This window comes from Rattus norvegicus, chromosome 16 (assembly GCF_021556685.1).
Source record: "Rattus norvegicus strain SHRSP/BbbUtx chromosome 16, alternate assembly SHRSP_T2T, whole genome shotgun sequence".
NCBI lineage: Eukaryota > Metazoa > Chordata > Mammalia > Rodentia > Muridae > Rattus > Rattus norvegicus.
Window position 1 is genome coordinate 2,464,659 of NC_141549.1, and position 16,653 is coordinate 2,481,311.

The 16,653-nt window shown below is 46.8% G+C and overlaps 1 protein-coding gene across 7 annotated transcripts in view; it reads left to right on the forward strand.

The window, feature by feature from the left end:
* The window catches only part of Arhgef3 (Rho guanine nucleotide exchange factor 3), a 280,270-nt gene that overhangs the window by 78,986 nt on the left and 184,631 nt on the right, over positions 1-16,653 (forward strand). For 6 of the 7 annotated variants that reach the window (XR_015639300.1, XM_087587654.1, NM_001436749.1 and 3 more), the window contains 1 exon segment: positions 13,957-14,023. Coding sequence is in view for 4 of the 6 variants with exons in the window: in XM_087587654.1 (XP_087443780.1) it covers positions 13,957-14,023 (67 nt within the window). In the remaining 2 variants the exon portion in view is untranslated. 7 annotated transcript variants of the gene reach the window in all.

Genomic DNA, 16,653 nt, shown 5'->3' on the forward strand with positions numbered 1-16,653 from the left:
GATGGTCACAGGCTTGCCAACTCTGAGTGTGACAGGATACAGGAGGGTGCCTAAAGTGAGTGGCTTCAGCAGGCCAGCAGGGGGCAGCAGAGACCCCCCCAAGAGCCCACACCCTCTTGGGAAGGTAACTCATGGCACCAGGGTCACAGGTGGGAACACAGTCCTTTATTACTGGACTTTTCCAAACCTTTCACTGAAGCTAGACACCTGCTGTCTAAATGGAATCGGCTAGCCTTGAAAATGACCCCAAAATTATATAAACTTGAGGGCCACATAATTCATACCAGCAGTCTCCCATTTCTAACTTGAATGCCAGATTTAGTTTAGGGGTTAAATTGTGATTGTGGTTATCATGTTTATATTTTCTACTTGGCTTTGTAATAAACATCATCTATGAGCAGGAGGTAAGGTAAGAGAGAAGAAAGACATCTCTGTAACTCAAATGGCTCCTTGGTGTTAATTCTCACGGATGCCCCTGGGTGTTGGGGTGATGGTGCCAGTGGACTGAGGAGGCCGTTAGTGGATTCGTGCAGGGAAATGGATAGAGGGCCTGTGTGTAAAATGGAAGGAAAAAAAGGCTTGAGTCTATAGTCTAAGGGACTGCTTCCTGGGACCTGGGGGGTGCTCTGTGTACTTACCCAGTCTACCATCCAGCCCCTCCTCTTAGGGTTTCTTATTGCTGTGATAAACACCCTGACCAAAAGGGACTTGGGAAGAAAAGGTTAATTTCATCTCACAGCTGTAGCCCGTTACTGAGGGAAGTCAAGGCAGGAACCTGGAGTAAGGGATTGAAGCAGAGGCCATGGAGGAACATTGCTTGCCCTTTCTGGCTTGTTCAGCTTGCTTTCTTATAGAACCCAGGTGAGCTGGGCTGTCCCCTGTCAATCATAATCCAAGAAAATGTTCCACAAGCCAATCTGGTGGGGGAGGCATCTTCTCAACTGAGATTTCTTTTTCCCAAATGGTTCTAGCGTGTGTCTAGTTGACAAGAAACTAACCAGGACACACTCGCCACTCCATTCAGTCAGTCAGTCACTCAAGGGATGAATACTTCTGGTCAGTAACTGATCTAGCCTCAGGGACAGAGCAATGAATGAAGCAGACACAATCCCAGGGGAAGTAAAATTAGGAAAACCCATAAGAAGCTGTGAACAACGTAAGTCTGCCAGTGCTGGCTAACCTGGAAATCAGGCTGCGTGTTCAGGAGTGTTGCGTGTTACTTTTGCTACACTGCTTTGTGTTCCTAGCTGGTCACTATTTTGGACCCACGAATAGAACACACACACACACACACACACACACACACACACAAACACACACACACACACACACACACACACACACACACACACACACACACACACATCAGTTATTCCTAAAATCCCTTGGCTAACTCAATGCCTGGCCACTCCTAAACCTTCCCCTGCCCTGAAAACTTACATGGCTGATTGGCTTTATCTCCTCCTCCACTACTGTGTCCCCTTTTCCTCTCCTAGTCTTCCTGATCCTCCCTGTCTCTTACCTGTGCAAACTCTCAGTGCCCCAGCCCATGCTCAGCCATTGGCTACTGACAATTTTATTGATAGGTCAAAAACCAACTGAGGGCAGGGTTGGGGATTTAGCTCAGTGGTAGAGCGCTTGCCTAGCGAGCGAAAGGCCCTGGGTTCGGTCCCCAGCTCCGAAAAAAAAGAAAAAAAAAAAAACAACTGAGGTCAAGGACCTTCAGTGTCAGTAAACACAGATTCCTGATTAAATCAAAGTATCAGAACCACCCCCTACATCTCACCTTTTCTGTCCAATTTAAAAAAAAACAAAACACCTTTTCTCTCAGACCTAAATTGAGCATAACCACAAGACATGATATACATTTAACATTCAGTCTGTCATGTTTGTCAATTAGATAAAGTATTCTACCATCATTCCTAACGTAAAGAGTTACAATTCAACCCCTGAACTATGTGTCCATTTTAGCCTGTAACAACATCTGAAAACCATGCTTTCTACTCTATATCACATCTTTACTGTTACACCACTTAAGTTTGCTATAATTAGTCTTCAACCCTGTCAGAATTCTGAGTATGGACTAAATATTACCTGGATATATAGGAAGCACCAAACCGGCATTTCAAACTTAAACAATTGCAGAGATAGCTGACTGGACAGTCCCCCATTCCTCAAAATGGAGCATCAGTCTTCAGCCTCCTGGATCATCTGACAGACCTTTGTAAAGCAGGATGATGAAGGACTGCTTACCCTGCCTTGGCAGAGCGATTGTGTCTCCATTTTGGACAGGATTTTTTCTGTAGATGAAATAGGCACTTTCTGCCCTGTGGCTACCTTGTTACGATGAGCAACCTCACCTGGAAGTAAAGATACATAATATCTTCATGGAACTATGAAGGGGGTACTGCTGGGAGGGAGTGGACATGTCTCTAGTTAAATAATCCTTAGGAAGGAAATAACATTAAATGACAGTCTGTGGATTTCGGATGTTTTTAAAGACTACCTCCCTATGTAATGTATATTTGAATTGTTAAACCTTAGCTACTCTTAGCCATTTCTACTTGAATAAATTGAAAGCACTCTATTGTGATTAGCATCTAACCTATCCATGAGTTTACCATCTGGTTCTTAACTTGCGTTAACCACCTTGTTCTTAAATGAGTTGCATAGGCACAATGCCTATCTAAGAGTAACAATATTAATTTCAAATTTTATATCAATATGCAGATTCATACCAGTGAAAACCTTAATTCTATATCAATATATAAATTCTGTACCAAGGTAAAAGATAACCAGTTTTATATTAATTACAAAGATTTCTACTAATGTAAGGTTATTGCTATACAATGTTTTAAGAAAATTTAACAATCTATTCTATTTCCTCCATATTCAAAATTATGACCATTCCCAAATTAGCCCTCAAGATGACAACCTGTCTAATTTGTAAAATAACCAAAACCAGGCACCCAAACCTAAGAAATTGGGTTAACAACCCTCCATGGCTTCTTCCCGCTGATTAGGGGCAATGAGAAATTCTTTTAAAGGGGTGGGGAGGGGTAGGAAAATTAGAAAATCAGTTAAACTTAAGAAATCTAGCTTTAGCATCTGTTATCCAGCCTTGTATGCTTAGAGGGCTCAGGGCTTGGCTGAAGTTCTGAATGGGTCTGTTTGAAAGGTTGGATGAGGTGAGATAATCTGGAATCAGCAGCAATTCCCAAAGCTGTTTTGGTGAGTATCAGGAGGCCCGGGGTCAAGCAGGTCAGTTCAGCATCTCTGAGGATGAGGCTTGTCAAAGCTGTACATTCTGTAATATATGAATCTCACGACCTGTCTTGTTTGATTAGTTTGGCTTTTATAGGTCCACGTCTGATCCATACACTCTGGAAGGGGTCCAGGGCCTATTCTCTTTTCCTGTCAACACGAATGCAGAGTGTTTCTCCCAAACGAGCATGTCCTTGAGCCAGTAACTGGAAATCATTGAGGTTCCTTTTACCTTTACCCAGAGGAACCTTAACATAACCACCAAACTCATAACCACACTCATTTTGATAATCAAAACAGTTCAAAGCAATTAAAGCAATCTAAACAAATATTAACAGTGCTTCTGCTGTCCCCTGCCCTGACCTTCATGAGATCGAGGCCTAAATTACTTATACATTTGTATAAACTTGAATCCTCCCTACTGTGGAGATTAATATCTCTGTGGGTACATATTGTAGTATGCTCCTTTCTCTAAATAATTATGAAGGCCAATGTTTCTGCTGTCTGAGATGGGCTAGATTCCCTACTTCCTGCTTTCAACCTATTTTTTTTAAAGATAGGAAGCCTCAATATTTATATATCTCTGTATTTAACTTTAATTAAATTCCCTTCTACTTAACTGTATAAGGCTATAGACTCTAGTTTTTATCATACTAGGCTGACGATCCCAGAAATCCTGTGTCAACCACATTCAAAGATCCTGAGAAATTGTCCTGGCAAGACTTTTGCTTATTTTCATTTTCCCTAGCTTCTCTCTTCTTCTTGCTATATTTTTAATTGCTTTTGAATTGTTTTGATTATCAAAATAACTGGCTATGAGTTTGGTGGTTGTGTTAAGGTTCCTCTGGGAGCGAGATCAAGCTATACCCCACAGGAGGGTGCAGAGAGCTTCACACTCCAGCAGGGTGATCAGAAGGAGGCAGGTGACAACGGACCCCATCACGCATGTGGCCAGCACTTACCTCATGTCAGGCATTGTGTGGGGCACAGTAGAGTGGCCTCCAGCAGCATTCCTCCTTTGTCACTTGCTTCTCTTATAAAGCCTTCTTTCACAAAGAAACAAAACTAATTTTTTGGGTTCCTGATGCAGAGAACCTTACACATTTGCTGAAGTTACTTTTAACAGAAGGCTTAGTTTTCTGTCACTGATGACTGCAATGCCCTCAGAAATGGCTACATACAAGTGTCTCCATGTTAGCAGGTACTTTTATTTCCATCTGCATTTCTGGATTAGCTTCTTTCTGTGGTTGACGTTCTGTGGCACTGAGTTTGTACTTCATCAGCTCAGCTGCTCACCAGGACAGACGTCTTTGCCTTAATTCTCGAAGTGTCATTGCCTTTGGCTAGGCAGGGTCACCTGCTCGTCCGCAGGGCTCATGGTTGCCCTTTCTTGAATCTCTGAGAGCAGGGCAAAGATTATTTCTCAGCAGAGGAGCATGTCTGTGGTTGAGAAGCAGCCGGTGGTCCTGCCAAAGGATGAGGGAGAGCTGAAAGGAGGGGCTCCTTTGAAGGTCCCAGCCTCTCACCACAACTATGTAACCCCTCTCAGGGCTTGTTCACCCAGGGTCCTCCCAGATCTCTCACAGATTGACAGCCAGGGACTACACAGAGAAAGCCCGTCTGGAAAAAAACCCAAACCCAAACCAAACCAAACCAAAACAAACACCCCGCCCCATCCCCCCCACAAAAGAAACCAACTAGCATCTTATGATTTACAAAATTAATATACATGAATCATAAAGTTTCATACTCCGGGATTATGTAACAGGAAGTATATGATTCAGGGAGTGTGTGACATCGTGAGAGTGGGTTGGTCTTCATCCTGAGAAGTCACTACTGTGGAATTGGATTTTTAAGAGTTTTAGTGTTCCTTCCTTGACCTTAATGGCTTTGGAAAACTCATTCATGGCTCTAGTCTCTTAAGAGGTGTTTTATTTAGTGGTATTTTTGACTAGAAACACCATGGCTATCTGAGCTAGGGACGTGCATAGCTTAGAGGCTGAAGCACGAAGACTGAATTTGAGGGCAATCTGGGCTACTCAGGGAGATATGATTTAATAAAAAATTTATTCAGAGATACCATATATCTGCATAACTCTTCGAGATTCGGGGCTCCACAGTGTCAACCCCCACATCTCCCTGTCATGCTCAGCTGTCACCTCTGTTCACTTCCAGCCCTGTGCTTTCTTCCTGACAAGGGCGCTGTCCTTTTGCAGGGTCAGGCTAGGGCATGGGAGAGCGAGTCACCCGTCCTCTCTGTAGATCTCTTTTCTCTACCTGGTCTTTCTGTGAGCTCCACCTATCCAACAGCCTGGTCCCGATACATTCAGGGAGTTCCCTGGATCACATGGTATAAAGGTGTGAGCAAGTTGTGGGTAGGTGAAGGGTGAATTGGCAAGGGCTGGCTGGGTCCGTGAATCAAACCACGTCCCAGAGGGCCTGGGAGGAGCATCTCTGCTTGGGCACCTGGGAGGAGTATCTCTGCTTGGGCGGCAAGGTGAGGTTGCCATGGTGATAACTATAGTAACGCTGATAAAGCACTGGCCCTTCTCTCCCAGCTGGAAGATGAGGTGCCCAGGAGAACAGCCTTACACAGCTCCTATGCATTCAGGCAGGCTATGTTTGGTAGAAATATTTGGTAAGTGACACACAGTTAATATATTCTGGTTAACTGTCCAGGAAAAAAGAAATCCTTATTTCCCAGGTACCTGGAATGGGGCTGCCTGGTTGTACACACATTGAAACCCTGCTACCACCTGTCCACTGTTATTGCCTTAGACCACAGGGTCCTGTTAATTAGCACGGAAAGAACACCACTGGGACTGGGGAGGTGACTCAGTGGATGCCGTGCTTGCTGTGAAAAGCTGGGAGCCGTGGGGTGTTGTGTGCCTATAACATCAGTAAGAGGGAAAGGCAGCAATAAGCGCATGACTTGAGCTCACTGGCCTGCTAACCTAATAACTAATTCCAGGTTTAGTGCTAGGACCTGTCTCAAACATTAAGATGGTTGGTGGCAGAGGACGAATTCCTGGTGCCAACCTCTGGCCTACCTCAGCACAAATGGTATTAATGTCCTGCAAATACTAATAATGCTACTCTTTAACTCATTCCCTTCCCCTTGTACACCTCTCCCCCTTTCCCAGCTGCCCGAGTGGGTGACAGGCCTTGGGGAGTTGCGTGCTGTTTGCTACAGCACCTAGAACCCCTTACTGTTACCCTCACAGGCAGCTATCAGGGGTGGGGGAGCAGGTCATCGTTTACCTACAAACATTGGTATCGAAGGCTTGGCCTTGGCTCATGCCCCTACCTCCGCCCCAAGTCTGTCTTCTTCACATTGGACACTCCCCTCCCTCTCCTCTACGTGTGCTCCAACAAGCCCTCCTCGGGCTAGGCTGCACTACCCTAATTCACTGACAGTTTGGGAATAAACAAGTTTTTATGTGTGGCCCCAGTCACTGCCAAGAACAGCATTTATGGGGCTTCTAATTACCCCGGAGACTGTGGTAGGTCCTGTATCAGAGTCAATAAACTACTTTAAGTGATGCTGGCTAATTTGAGAATTTGTGGTGTCTTAGTTGCTAGGAGCAAGAGAGCATTAATTAGAAACGCCCATTCTAAGGACTCAGTTTTAGAATTTTGGTTTTGGATGCGCTGGGCCACCTGCCTGCTGATTTGTTCGCTGCCGATCAACATATTATTGAATAACATATGAAGAGCTTCTTCTACTCCTCCCTTCTCAGACAAAACCCAAATAGTGACACTTGTTTCCCTTAACTAGTTTATCAATTCGCTTTATGTCCGAATCACGGCCCCTCCATCTTCTTCCAGTCCCACCCTCACAACCATCTTCCCACCATGGCTTCCTCTCCTTCTCTGAGGAGAAAGGGAGACCCCTCCCCACTCCCCGCCATGAATATCAGCCTGACCTGGAACATCAAATCACAGCAGGATTAGGTGCATCTCTCCCACTGAGGCCAGACATGGCAACCAGCTAGGGGAAGGAGAAGTACAAAGACTCTTAAAGGTGGTCCATAAGGTGCCAGGCCATAGGACGTGAGCTTACTCCTTTTTTTTATAATTTAGATAGAGTTTGACATGTTTGGCTTTTTCCTTATAGTATTTTTACACAAGATCAAAAAGATAGTTTGAGTTCATAGTGATTGCTAATATTTATTTTATTTCTTATTTATAGGTAGGGTGTGGCGTGCACATGCTTGTCCACAGAGGCCAAATGAGGGCATCAGATCCCCTGGGGCTGACGCTATAGACAGTTGTGGGCCACCTGACAAATCTGAGTCCTTAAATGCTCTTAACTGCCAAGTCATCTCTTCAGACCGTCTCGGTGATTTAAAAAAAAAAAAAAACAAAAAAAAAACAAAAAAAAACTTTCTAAGAATGAATAAAAAATTGCTTTCTAAGAATTACTTGCACTAAATTCCTCCGAAATATTCAGAAAAGCCAGCCATGAAAGTTTTTAAAGGTCTGGAAATGTACGTCAGCTTTGGAACAATTGCCTAGAATGCATGAGGTCCTGGAATTGTCCCCAGTCCCTGTAGAAAAAAAAACAGTGGCCGAGCCTGGTGGTACCTGCCTGTAATTACAGCACTCAGGGCTTAGCAAAAGAGTAGGTGGATTTCAGGCTAACCTGAGACGGTTTCCTGTCTTTAAGAGAAAAGAGAAAAGAGAGAGAGAGAGAGAGAGAGAGAGAGAGAATAAAAATTAACATAAAACTTACTTTAAATTAAATATAATATGCATTTGGAAAAGTTTATCAGTCTTTTTTTTTAATAATGTCTCGCTGTCTATGTTGTCTGGCCCCGAGCTAGCGACCTCAGGCAGTACTGCCTCAGCCTCCAGCTGCACAAGAAGGCAAACATTCCAAGCTTTCATAGATCTTCATTAGCAGATGTAAGAAAATCTGTAAGGCTGATGACTTTTTGTTGTATTACTGATGTGTGTGTGTGTGTGATCATGTGCATGCGTTTGTGTCTCCGCCTGTCTCTCTCCCTCCCCAGTGCTGGGGTGACAGAAGCCTTCCAGTCTCAGTTTTGCATGTGTGCTGGCTGTGAACTCGGGTCCTCACACAGACACATCAAGCACTTTGCAGAGTAGGCTATCTCCCCAGCCCCTCCTGTGTTTTGTGTGTGTGTGTGTGTGTATATAAGTGTGTGTATGTGTGTGTCTGTGTTTGTGTGTGTCTGTGTGTGTGTATAAGTGTGTGTGTGTGTCTGTGTTTATGTGTGTCTGTGTGTGTGTGTGTCTGTGTGTGTGTGTGTGTCTGTGTGTCTGTGTTTGTTTATGGGGGACAGTGTCTTACTATTAGCCCAGTCTGGCCTGAAACTCTATACAGACTAGGTTAGCCTTGAACTCAGAAACCTCTGGCTTCTGCTTTCCAAGCACTGGGATTAAAGAAGTGGGGACTCCCACAGCTGTCTCCTTTGTTTTCTTCAGATGATAGCCATTTTGACTGGGGTGGATGAAATCTCAAAGCAGATTTAATTTACATCCCTCTGATGGCTAAGGGTGGTGAGCATATTTATTTATATTTCCTTTTTAGAGAATTGCGTATTCACTTAATCAGCCATTTCCTCACTGGATGAGCGTGTGTGCGTGTTTGTGTGCCTGTGCTTGTGCTTGTATGTTTACCGTTCAGGTCCCGTCCTTGAGTATTAAACTTCTGTGGGTCCTGGCTAGGGCCCCTTCTGAAGATGGTCTCTTCTTTGAGCGATTGTCCTTTGCTGATCCTTTAAGTTTTACATATTTTTCAATTTTTAAAGATGTTTTTATTTTACATGTATGTTTGAATGCCTGCATGTATGTTTGTGCACTACATGTGCGTGCCTGCTGCAGAAGAGGCCTGGAAGAGGACTTTGGACTCCCTGAACCTGGAGTTAATAGGTAGCTAGCTGTAAGTCACCAAATCAGTGCTGGGAATCAGACCCAGGTCCTCTGCAGGGCCTTAACCACTGAGCTATCCAACAGCCCCTCGTGGGATTATTTTCTGTGCTGCCACAGTCCTTGCCTGTGCTTGTACCTTGAAGTCTTGGAGCCAGCAAGATGTTCAGCAGGCAAAGGTGCTTGGTCCGGTGGACCCACAGAATAGCAGGACAGAACCAACTCCCACGGGCTACCTTCCCTCCATTTGGCATACCCTGTCAATAAATACTTAGGCATCTTATATTATGTGACTGTAGCGGTGTGTGCTTATTTCTGGCTCTTCTATCCCACTGGTCTGAGTCTGTAACAGCACCATGCTGCTCTTGTTGCCATGGCTCTCTGTTATAATTTGATGTTGGACACTGTAAAACTTCCAGCACTGTCATTTCTGCTAAGGTTGTCCTTAACCCTTTGGGGTCTTTGTGCATCCGTATGAGCTTCAGTGTTTTCACAGGTCAGCGAGGAATGCCACTGGGATTTGGGTGGGGATTGCAGTGAATCTGTAAATTGCTCTCGGTAATATTTTTCACAATTCACGATTCTTTCGCGATGGTTTTATCACCTGTTTCTTTTATGCTCCATGGAATGAGAACTGCCGGAGTTCAAACCCCGGCTTTGGCATCGGTTAGCTTTGTGCTTTGGGGCAAACCATTTAGCCTGTGGAAGCCCTGGTTTCTTCATTTTGAAGTAGGAATAACAACAGTATCTCTTCATTGTGGCTTGAAGACAGAATGAGTTGATGTTTGCTTGGCACTTTGCACGGTTCCGGGCACACAGAGAGCACTCAGCAAGTGTGGGTTTGCTGAAAGAAAACCTTAGCCGTCTACACTAGAGGGGCTGAGGGTTCCCATCTGTGCAGGCTGAAAGCCAGTGCGGATGAGGATTGGGTACTGGGTACCAGATTCCATGTTTTCCTCCTGAGCACAGCGATCTTATCTTATTCTACACAGACTGGGGGCAGCCCTCCAGCGGACTCATGGGAGGGTAGAGTCCGAACACGGAGTCCTGGTTATAAAAACACACTCAGGAAAGAACTGGGGCTCCCCAGGCGAGCTTTAAAAAAAACGACAGTCTGCTGTTGCTTGATTAAAGAGTAGAAAGCTAATGATTCTTTCCTGAGGGATCTGAATCTGCTCTGCCGACCCGTGACCTGCAGGCTCAGGATGTAGACTTCGTAGGATACAAGGAAACCTTTCACGATGCAAACACGCTGTGGTTCAGACGGATGCAGTGGGAGCAATGGAGGGAGAGCCATCCTTCAACTAAAAGTGTCCCCAAAGGCTTCAGAACCATCGCGCATAGCCTCTGGATATTAAAAATAAACGTTGCCGACAGTATATTGTCAAACAACCTGTGTTACAAAAAATATCCCTTAAAAATATCCCATGGTTTCTATTGACTCCAGCTACTCACTTCAGTGTCTGAAGTTTGGTCTGCCATGTATGCCTCGGTAACGGGGTGAGAACACCGATGGCTCAGACACTGGCATCCTGTGCGCACTGAGCAAGCATCCTGTAGTTAAGGGGGAGGGGCGGCCCTTTCGGCTGTGTCGTTTCTTACTATCTTTGCCACATGCTGCTAGAGCAGGGCGGGCAGGGCACTGTTGGCCTGGGCTGCCTGAAAGCAGATGTCATGAACGTTCAGGAAAGTCTTCAGATACTGGTTTGTCCCAGTGGATTCTCCGTTCTCCAAGTGGGTCATAAAGACAGGAAACATGCCTGCTTCAAGGAGGTCGTGGGTTCAAGAATTCACTCAGTTAACCAATAGCTAGGATCTCCGGCCATTTCCATTCTGTACAAATAACACTTCTGCCTTACCGTTGTCAGACAAGGGTCTCTTTCTTGTCTCTCGTCCTCAGCACCACGAGCATCCTCATGGCAAGTTGCTGGGGACCCTGTGGCAATATAAAGATGTCTCTGTTCTCCCGACTGTGCTCCACTGACTTCCTTGAAGGATGGCTGTCATTTGACGCCCCGACCCCACAACGTTCCCTGCCTCTAGTGCTTTCTTGTCTTAGCAATGGTCTTCCTGTGTTTATAGGTTAACTACTCATGAATGCTCTCTGCCCTTTGTATCCAACTGAGCATCCTTAGCTCCACCCTGAGGGCTTTATCATTTCAAGTGTGATGTGTCTGCTTGTGGGTTCTGTCCCAACTCTGTGCTCCCCATAGACCATCTCTCTGTGCTCAGCTGGGTCTGGAATTCATGGAGTATCTTTAATTCGTTTATTTCACCTGCCTCCCATCCGATCGATGCCTTCTGCCACGGTTGGTCCAAGTTCTTGCCATTCCTAATCAGGGTCACTGCAAGACCATCTCACCTTTGTCCTGTCCTGTGTTGTTTCTTAGAGTTTTGTTCATATTGCACTAAAAGCCGTCCTTTGAAAACAGACCTAGTTGGTCTTCGGTTCAGAGCTTGCATTTCACCTAGACTAGAATCTGAAGATCTTGCCTGTAAGACTCTAACCCTCTGGTTCTTGCTGCTGTGATTTCTGAATTCTCCATCCACTCCCTACACCAGCCTTGCATCTCATTAATGGCACCAAACATTTCCCCGCCTTCCCCAGGACCTTGGATATCCACCACACTCTCTCATTCTTTGAAGGTCCCAGTTAAACCATTGCTTTCTTGGAGAAGCCCACTCTGCCCATATAAGTAGTAGCTGGTCTCACCATGATCCCAAACCCCCAGCCTCGTCCCCATCATTTCCTGTGCCCTGCTGTGTTCTCAGTATAGTCGATCACTTCCTAAGAAGAGCTTCCCAGAGAGCAGGGACTGTGTTTGCTCTCAGCTTTATCTCCCTTCCTTAAATCATGCCCTGCATGTTGTAGACGGCACAGGTCTTGAGCGCTAACATGTACTCAGTGTGATCCAGGGAGACGGCAGAGTGCTTCTTTTTTTTTTTTTTTTTTTTAAATATTTTATTTATTTATTATATATATGAGTACACTGTAGCTGTCTTCAGACACACCAGAAGAGGGCATCAGATCTCATTGCAGATGGTTGTGAGCCACCATGTGGTTGCTGGGATTTGAACTCAGGACCTCGGGAAGAGCAGTCGGTGCCCCTAACCACTGAGCCATCTCTCCAGCCCCGGCAGAGTGCTTCTTAGCAATTGTTGCTTAACTCCTCAGGATAACCCTGTGGAGGTGAGCGCTTTGCGCATCCCATTCCAGGCTGGAGACTGACGATTTGGGGGGAAGTCAGGGAAGCTGCCCAAGGTCACTGTGGACCTGGTATTGATCACAGTGCTTGGATCCTGGAGCAGTCTTTCTCCCACCGCTGGCCTGTCTTTGCTGGCCTGATTTCACTGCAGAAAGGTTTTGTCATGGCTGACCAGCAGTGAAAACATCAGCCGCCACCCATAGTAATTCTTGAAACATGGAGGAGGGCAAGAGCCTTGCCCTGTGTCATGGTGGACAATATCTTTGGAAGTGGAGTTTGTCGTGGCAGTTTGCAGGTCCTTTCTCCTCGATGACCAGGGCAGGAACTATACCAGGCCCTGGGAAGACAAAACTGTACAGGATCCAACACACTCTCAGAACCCTGGGAAGAACCATGCTGCCACTGAGCCCATCACCTCTGCTCGGTCCCCCAGAGCAGAGCTCCTTCCAGAGCTGCCCACATGCACAGCTCTGGAGTGAGGAACTGGTAGACATTTGGTCCCTTCTAGCCACAAAGTGTCCATTAGGGTCTGTAAGGCTGGAGAAAGGCCCAGGGAACAGAAGCAGCACAATGAGGGTGAGTCCTCGGGCTGGCTGGGACTGTGGGGCAGAGGTAGATGGCTCAGCTATGGAAGCTGCCTTCACTAAGCCCCATGTGCATGCACTATGCTCCTGTTGTGTGTGGGAAGTGGAGAAGGTGGGCAGGTGCAGGGACTGTTACTATCCCAAAGTGACTGTGTAAATATGTGAGCCCAAGGCAGGGCCTTGCCTAGCTGCCTCCCCGCTTCTTCTAATGCTTCATGGTAATACCCTTTTCCTCCATGTTCAGGCTTGCCCTGCTCACTCCTCTCACACACAGAATTCTGCCTTGTGCAGCTCTAGGCTATGTGGTTTATTTACATTATTATTATGCAAAGATTTTTTCGCATCAAATTTACGTCTTTTATATTGCGTGAAAATATCTTTATTTTACCTTCACTTAAAAAAGAAAAACTGGTGGAGCTGGGGAGATGGCTCAGCCCGTGAAGGCCCTTGCTGCCCACCCCCAAGACCCAAGTTTAATCTCCGGGACCCATGTGGCAAGAGAGAACTGATTTCTTCAAGTTTTCCTCTGACCCCCAATTACGTGCCATGGCACATCGAACCACCACACACAATAAATAAGTATAATAAAAAATTAAAAGCCTAGATAGAGCTTGTGTGGCCTTTGGGGAGGCACCGGGACTCCTCAGCCTGTGTGTAATGAGGGAGGGCTCCTGTCTGAATCTAAGCCAGGAGCATTACATCACCTGACGGTGTCCCTTAGGGATCATTTGTATGTTAGAAATAAATCATTTGTATGTTGATTGCATCTGGGTTTAGCTGTAGATTTCATTTTCATGGGTTGAAAGGTTGATTTTTCTGTGGGGCTGTGGGACTTTTCTCTTGGGGGGTCGAGCTGGGGTTTGGTGTGAAAGTAGCTGCCAAAATCTATGAATGTGTCATCCACCTCGGGCCCCAGGCCATCTGTCCTGACAGCTGTCCTCTGAGTGGCAGCCACTTCCCCTGTGCACCTCCTCAGTGAGCAGTGACATTTGTCCTTTCTCTTCTAGACCCAAGCGGCCAAGGCAGAACAACTTCTCCATGTTTCCCTCTCCCAAAGCCTGGAATTTCAGAGGGGTAAGTGTCTATCCTAGGTGACCCCATCCCAGTGGTGGGGACATGGTTTGCTGCATCGAGAGCTCTCCTAACAAGCTTCAGCTGGGGACAGCACCGTGTGCTCATGCGTGGAGGTCATGGCCTGCCCTGGACACAGAGCATGTGGCCGTAGAAGACTCTTGTGAAAACACCAAAGTCTATCGAGAGAGCACCACGCCAAGCCCCCATGCCCCTTGGAGTGGAGGAAAAGGAAGCAAGCCGTCTGCCAGGCTGATGATGTGCAGGCTCAAGCCTTCAGGGGAGTTCGCTCTCTAGAGGTTTAAGGCACTCATTAAGTTTCCTCAAGTATAAAACACCGGACTCTTGCTGGCCTAGGAAGGGTTTACTTCTTGGTACCGTCATCTTCCTTGTATGAGTGTGGTGATGACAGTCGTGGCACATGGAGGACCCGAGGTGCTTGGGTGGTTCTAGCTGTGACCTTTGGGTCTGTAGGGATGCTCTGAGTTCTTTCACACCCAGGACATTGCCTGTGGGGATACTCTACCCAGCACGGTGCTCGTAAATATGCTGTTCCAGGCCTGTCCGTTTCCAACTGCCCAGACCTCTGTGGGCAGTTGTTATGAAGCTGGCTGAGGAGCCCTCCAGGTGCACCTGTGTGTCTTACCACCGTATTTGGTTAGGTGGCTGCTGAAGTACTTTGGAAGCATGGAAGCCCCAAGTGGAAGTGTGTTGAGACCTTGTTTATCTCTCGTGTGTGTGTGTGTGTGTGTGTGTGTGTGTGTGTGTGTGTGCCATAGTGTATGTGTGGAAACCTGAGGACAACTTGCGTGTGAGAATCAGTTTTCTCCTTCCACCGTATAGGTCCCTGGCTTGAACACAGTCATGTTTCATGATAGTCACCTTTACCCAGCGAGCCGTCTCACTCCCCTACGATACTGCTTTTGCTTGGGTTACAGCGTACTTTCCACTGAGCTTGAGGAGAATCGTACTGACTTTTGAGGTAGGCGTGTGACCGGCTGAAATAGGTCTTGTGTCTGCTGTTCATGTGTTTATGGATAAGATCACCATTTCCCAATTGTGTTCAGGGGGTGATCATGACCTGCAAGAGATAAAAAAGCTTATGGGGTACAGTTTATTTGGGACATGCTGAATGTGCCATATGAAATGTGTTCACCACTGTAGGACATTTTAGAGATGGGTTAGTGTCTGGAGAAGACCCCAGAAGGAAAATTTGCAGCATTTCTCAGAGTCATTGGCTGGAAGTCTCTGTTGACCATGCAGCCTAGACACACTTTGGAAACTGACCACTGAGGTCATTTTGGACCACATAGAACCCAGATCTTTTGTGAGCAAGGCAGTCTTTTGTAAGGGCCTCGTTTTCCACGTTCCTATCTATCCCTCTTTGGTGTTCTCCTGACATTCAGTGTTGTCAGCCAAGAGTGGCAGGCACATAGGGCAGAAGAACCATCCCAGATTGTCAAGGGACTGTTTCGATTTTAGTACACAAAGTCCCACACTTCAGGGACCCAGTGTGCCAAGACGAAGACCTTGCCACTGGAAAGTTATCTGGTGGTGCAGATCTGCAATACAAGTCAATCTCAGCTCTGTTACACTGAGCTGTGCATGCTCTTCCAGGGTTCCTAGAGCAAAGCACCCCTGGAACACTTTGTTTCCTTCTTTGTTGATAAAGGATGGTTTTAGAATCTATGTGCTAGCAAGTTTTCTTTATTTGTACATGTGGTGGAGAAAGCCATTATGGTACAAGTGTGTGCAATTCTGTTGTGCTGTGGCTTGTGGAGGAAAAGGATGCTGAGTGTGCCCACCCAGGTGCTGAGTGTGCCCACCCAGGTGCTGAGTGTGCCCACCCAGGTGCTGAGTGTGCCCACCCAGGTGCTGAGTGTGCCCACCCAGGTGCTGAGTGTGCCCATCCTGATGCTGAGTGTGCCCATCCTGATGCTGAGTGTGCCCACCCAGGTGCTGAGTGTGTCCACCCAGGTGCTGAGTGTGTCCACCCAGGTGCTGAGTGTACCCACCCAGGTGCTGAGTGTGCCCACCCAGGTGCTGAGTGTGCCACCCAGGGGCTGAGTGTGCCCACCCAGGTGCTGAGTGTGCCCACCCAGGTGCTGAGTGTACCCACCCAGGTGCTGAGTGTGCCCACCCAGGTGCTGAGTGTGCCCATCCAGATGCTGAGTGTGCCATCCAGGGGCTGAGTGTGCCCACCCAGGTGCTGAGTGTGCCCACCCAGGTGCTGAGTGTGCCCACCCAGGTGCTGAGTGTGCCCACCCAGGTGCTGAGTGTGCCCACCCAGGTGCTGAGTGTGCCCACCCAGGTCCTGGGCAGTTCTTAGGAAGCAGGGCTGAGGGGTAGAGTCAAGGTGATGGGTTGGTTGTACTGGAAAGATTAGTCCCATTGTTCTAGATGAGAGGTGAAGAGATGTGCACGTGGGGAGGATCTGGGGGTTGGGAGCAGCTGAGGAGTAGAGAGGGATATCCCGCTGCTTTCAAAGGCCTTGCAGGGTGAATTGTTCAACCACCTCCTCATGTTGTACAAGCATCAGGCATGTGCTTTTTTCTTAACTGTATCTATAGGAGTTTTGTCTGTGGACAGGAAGGGCCAGTAATACTGCACTGCTTAGAGTCTGGTCTGCTTAG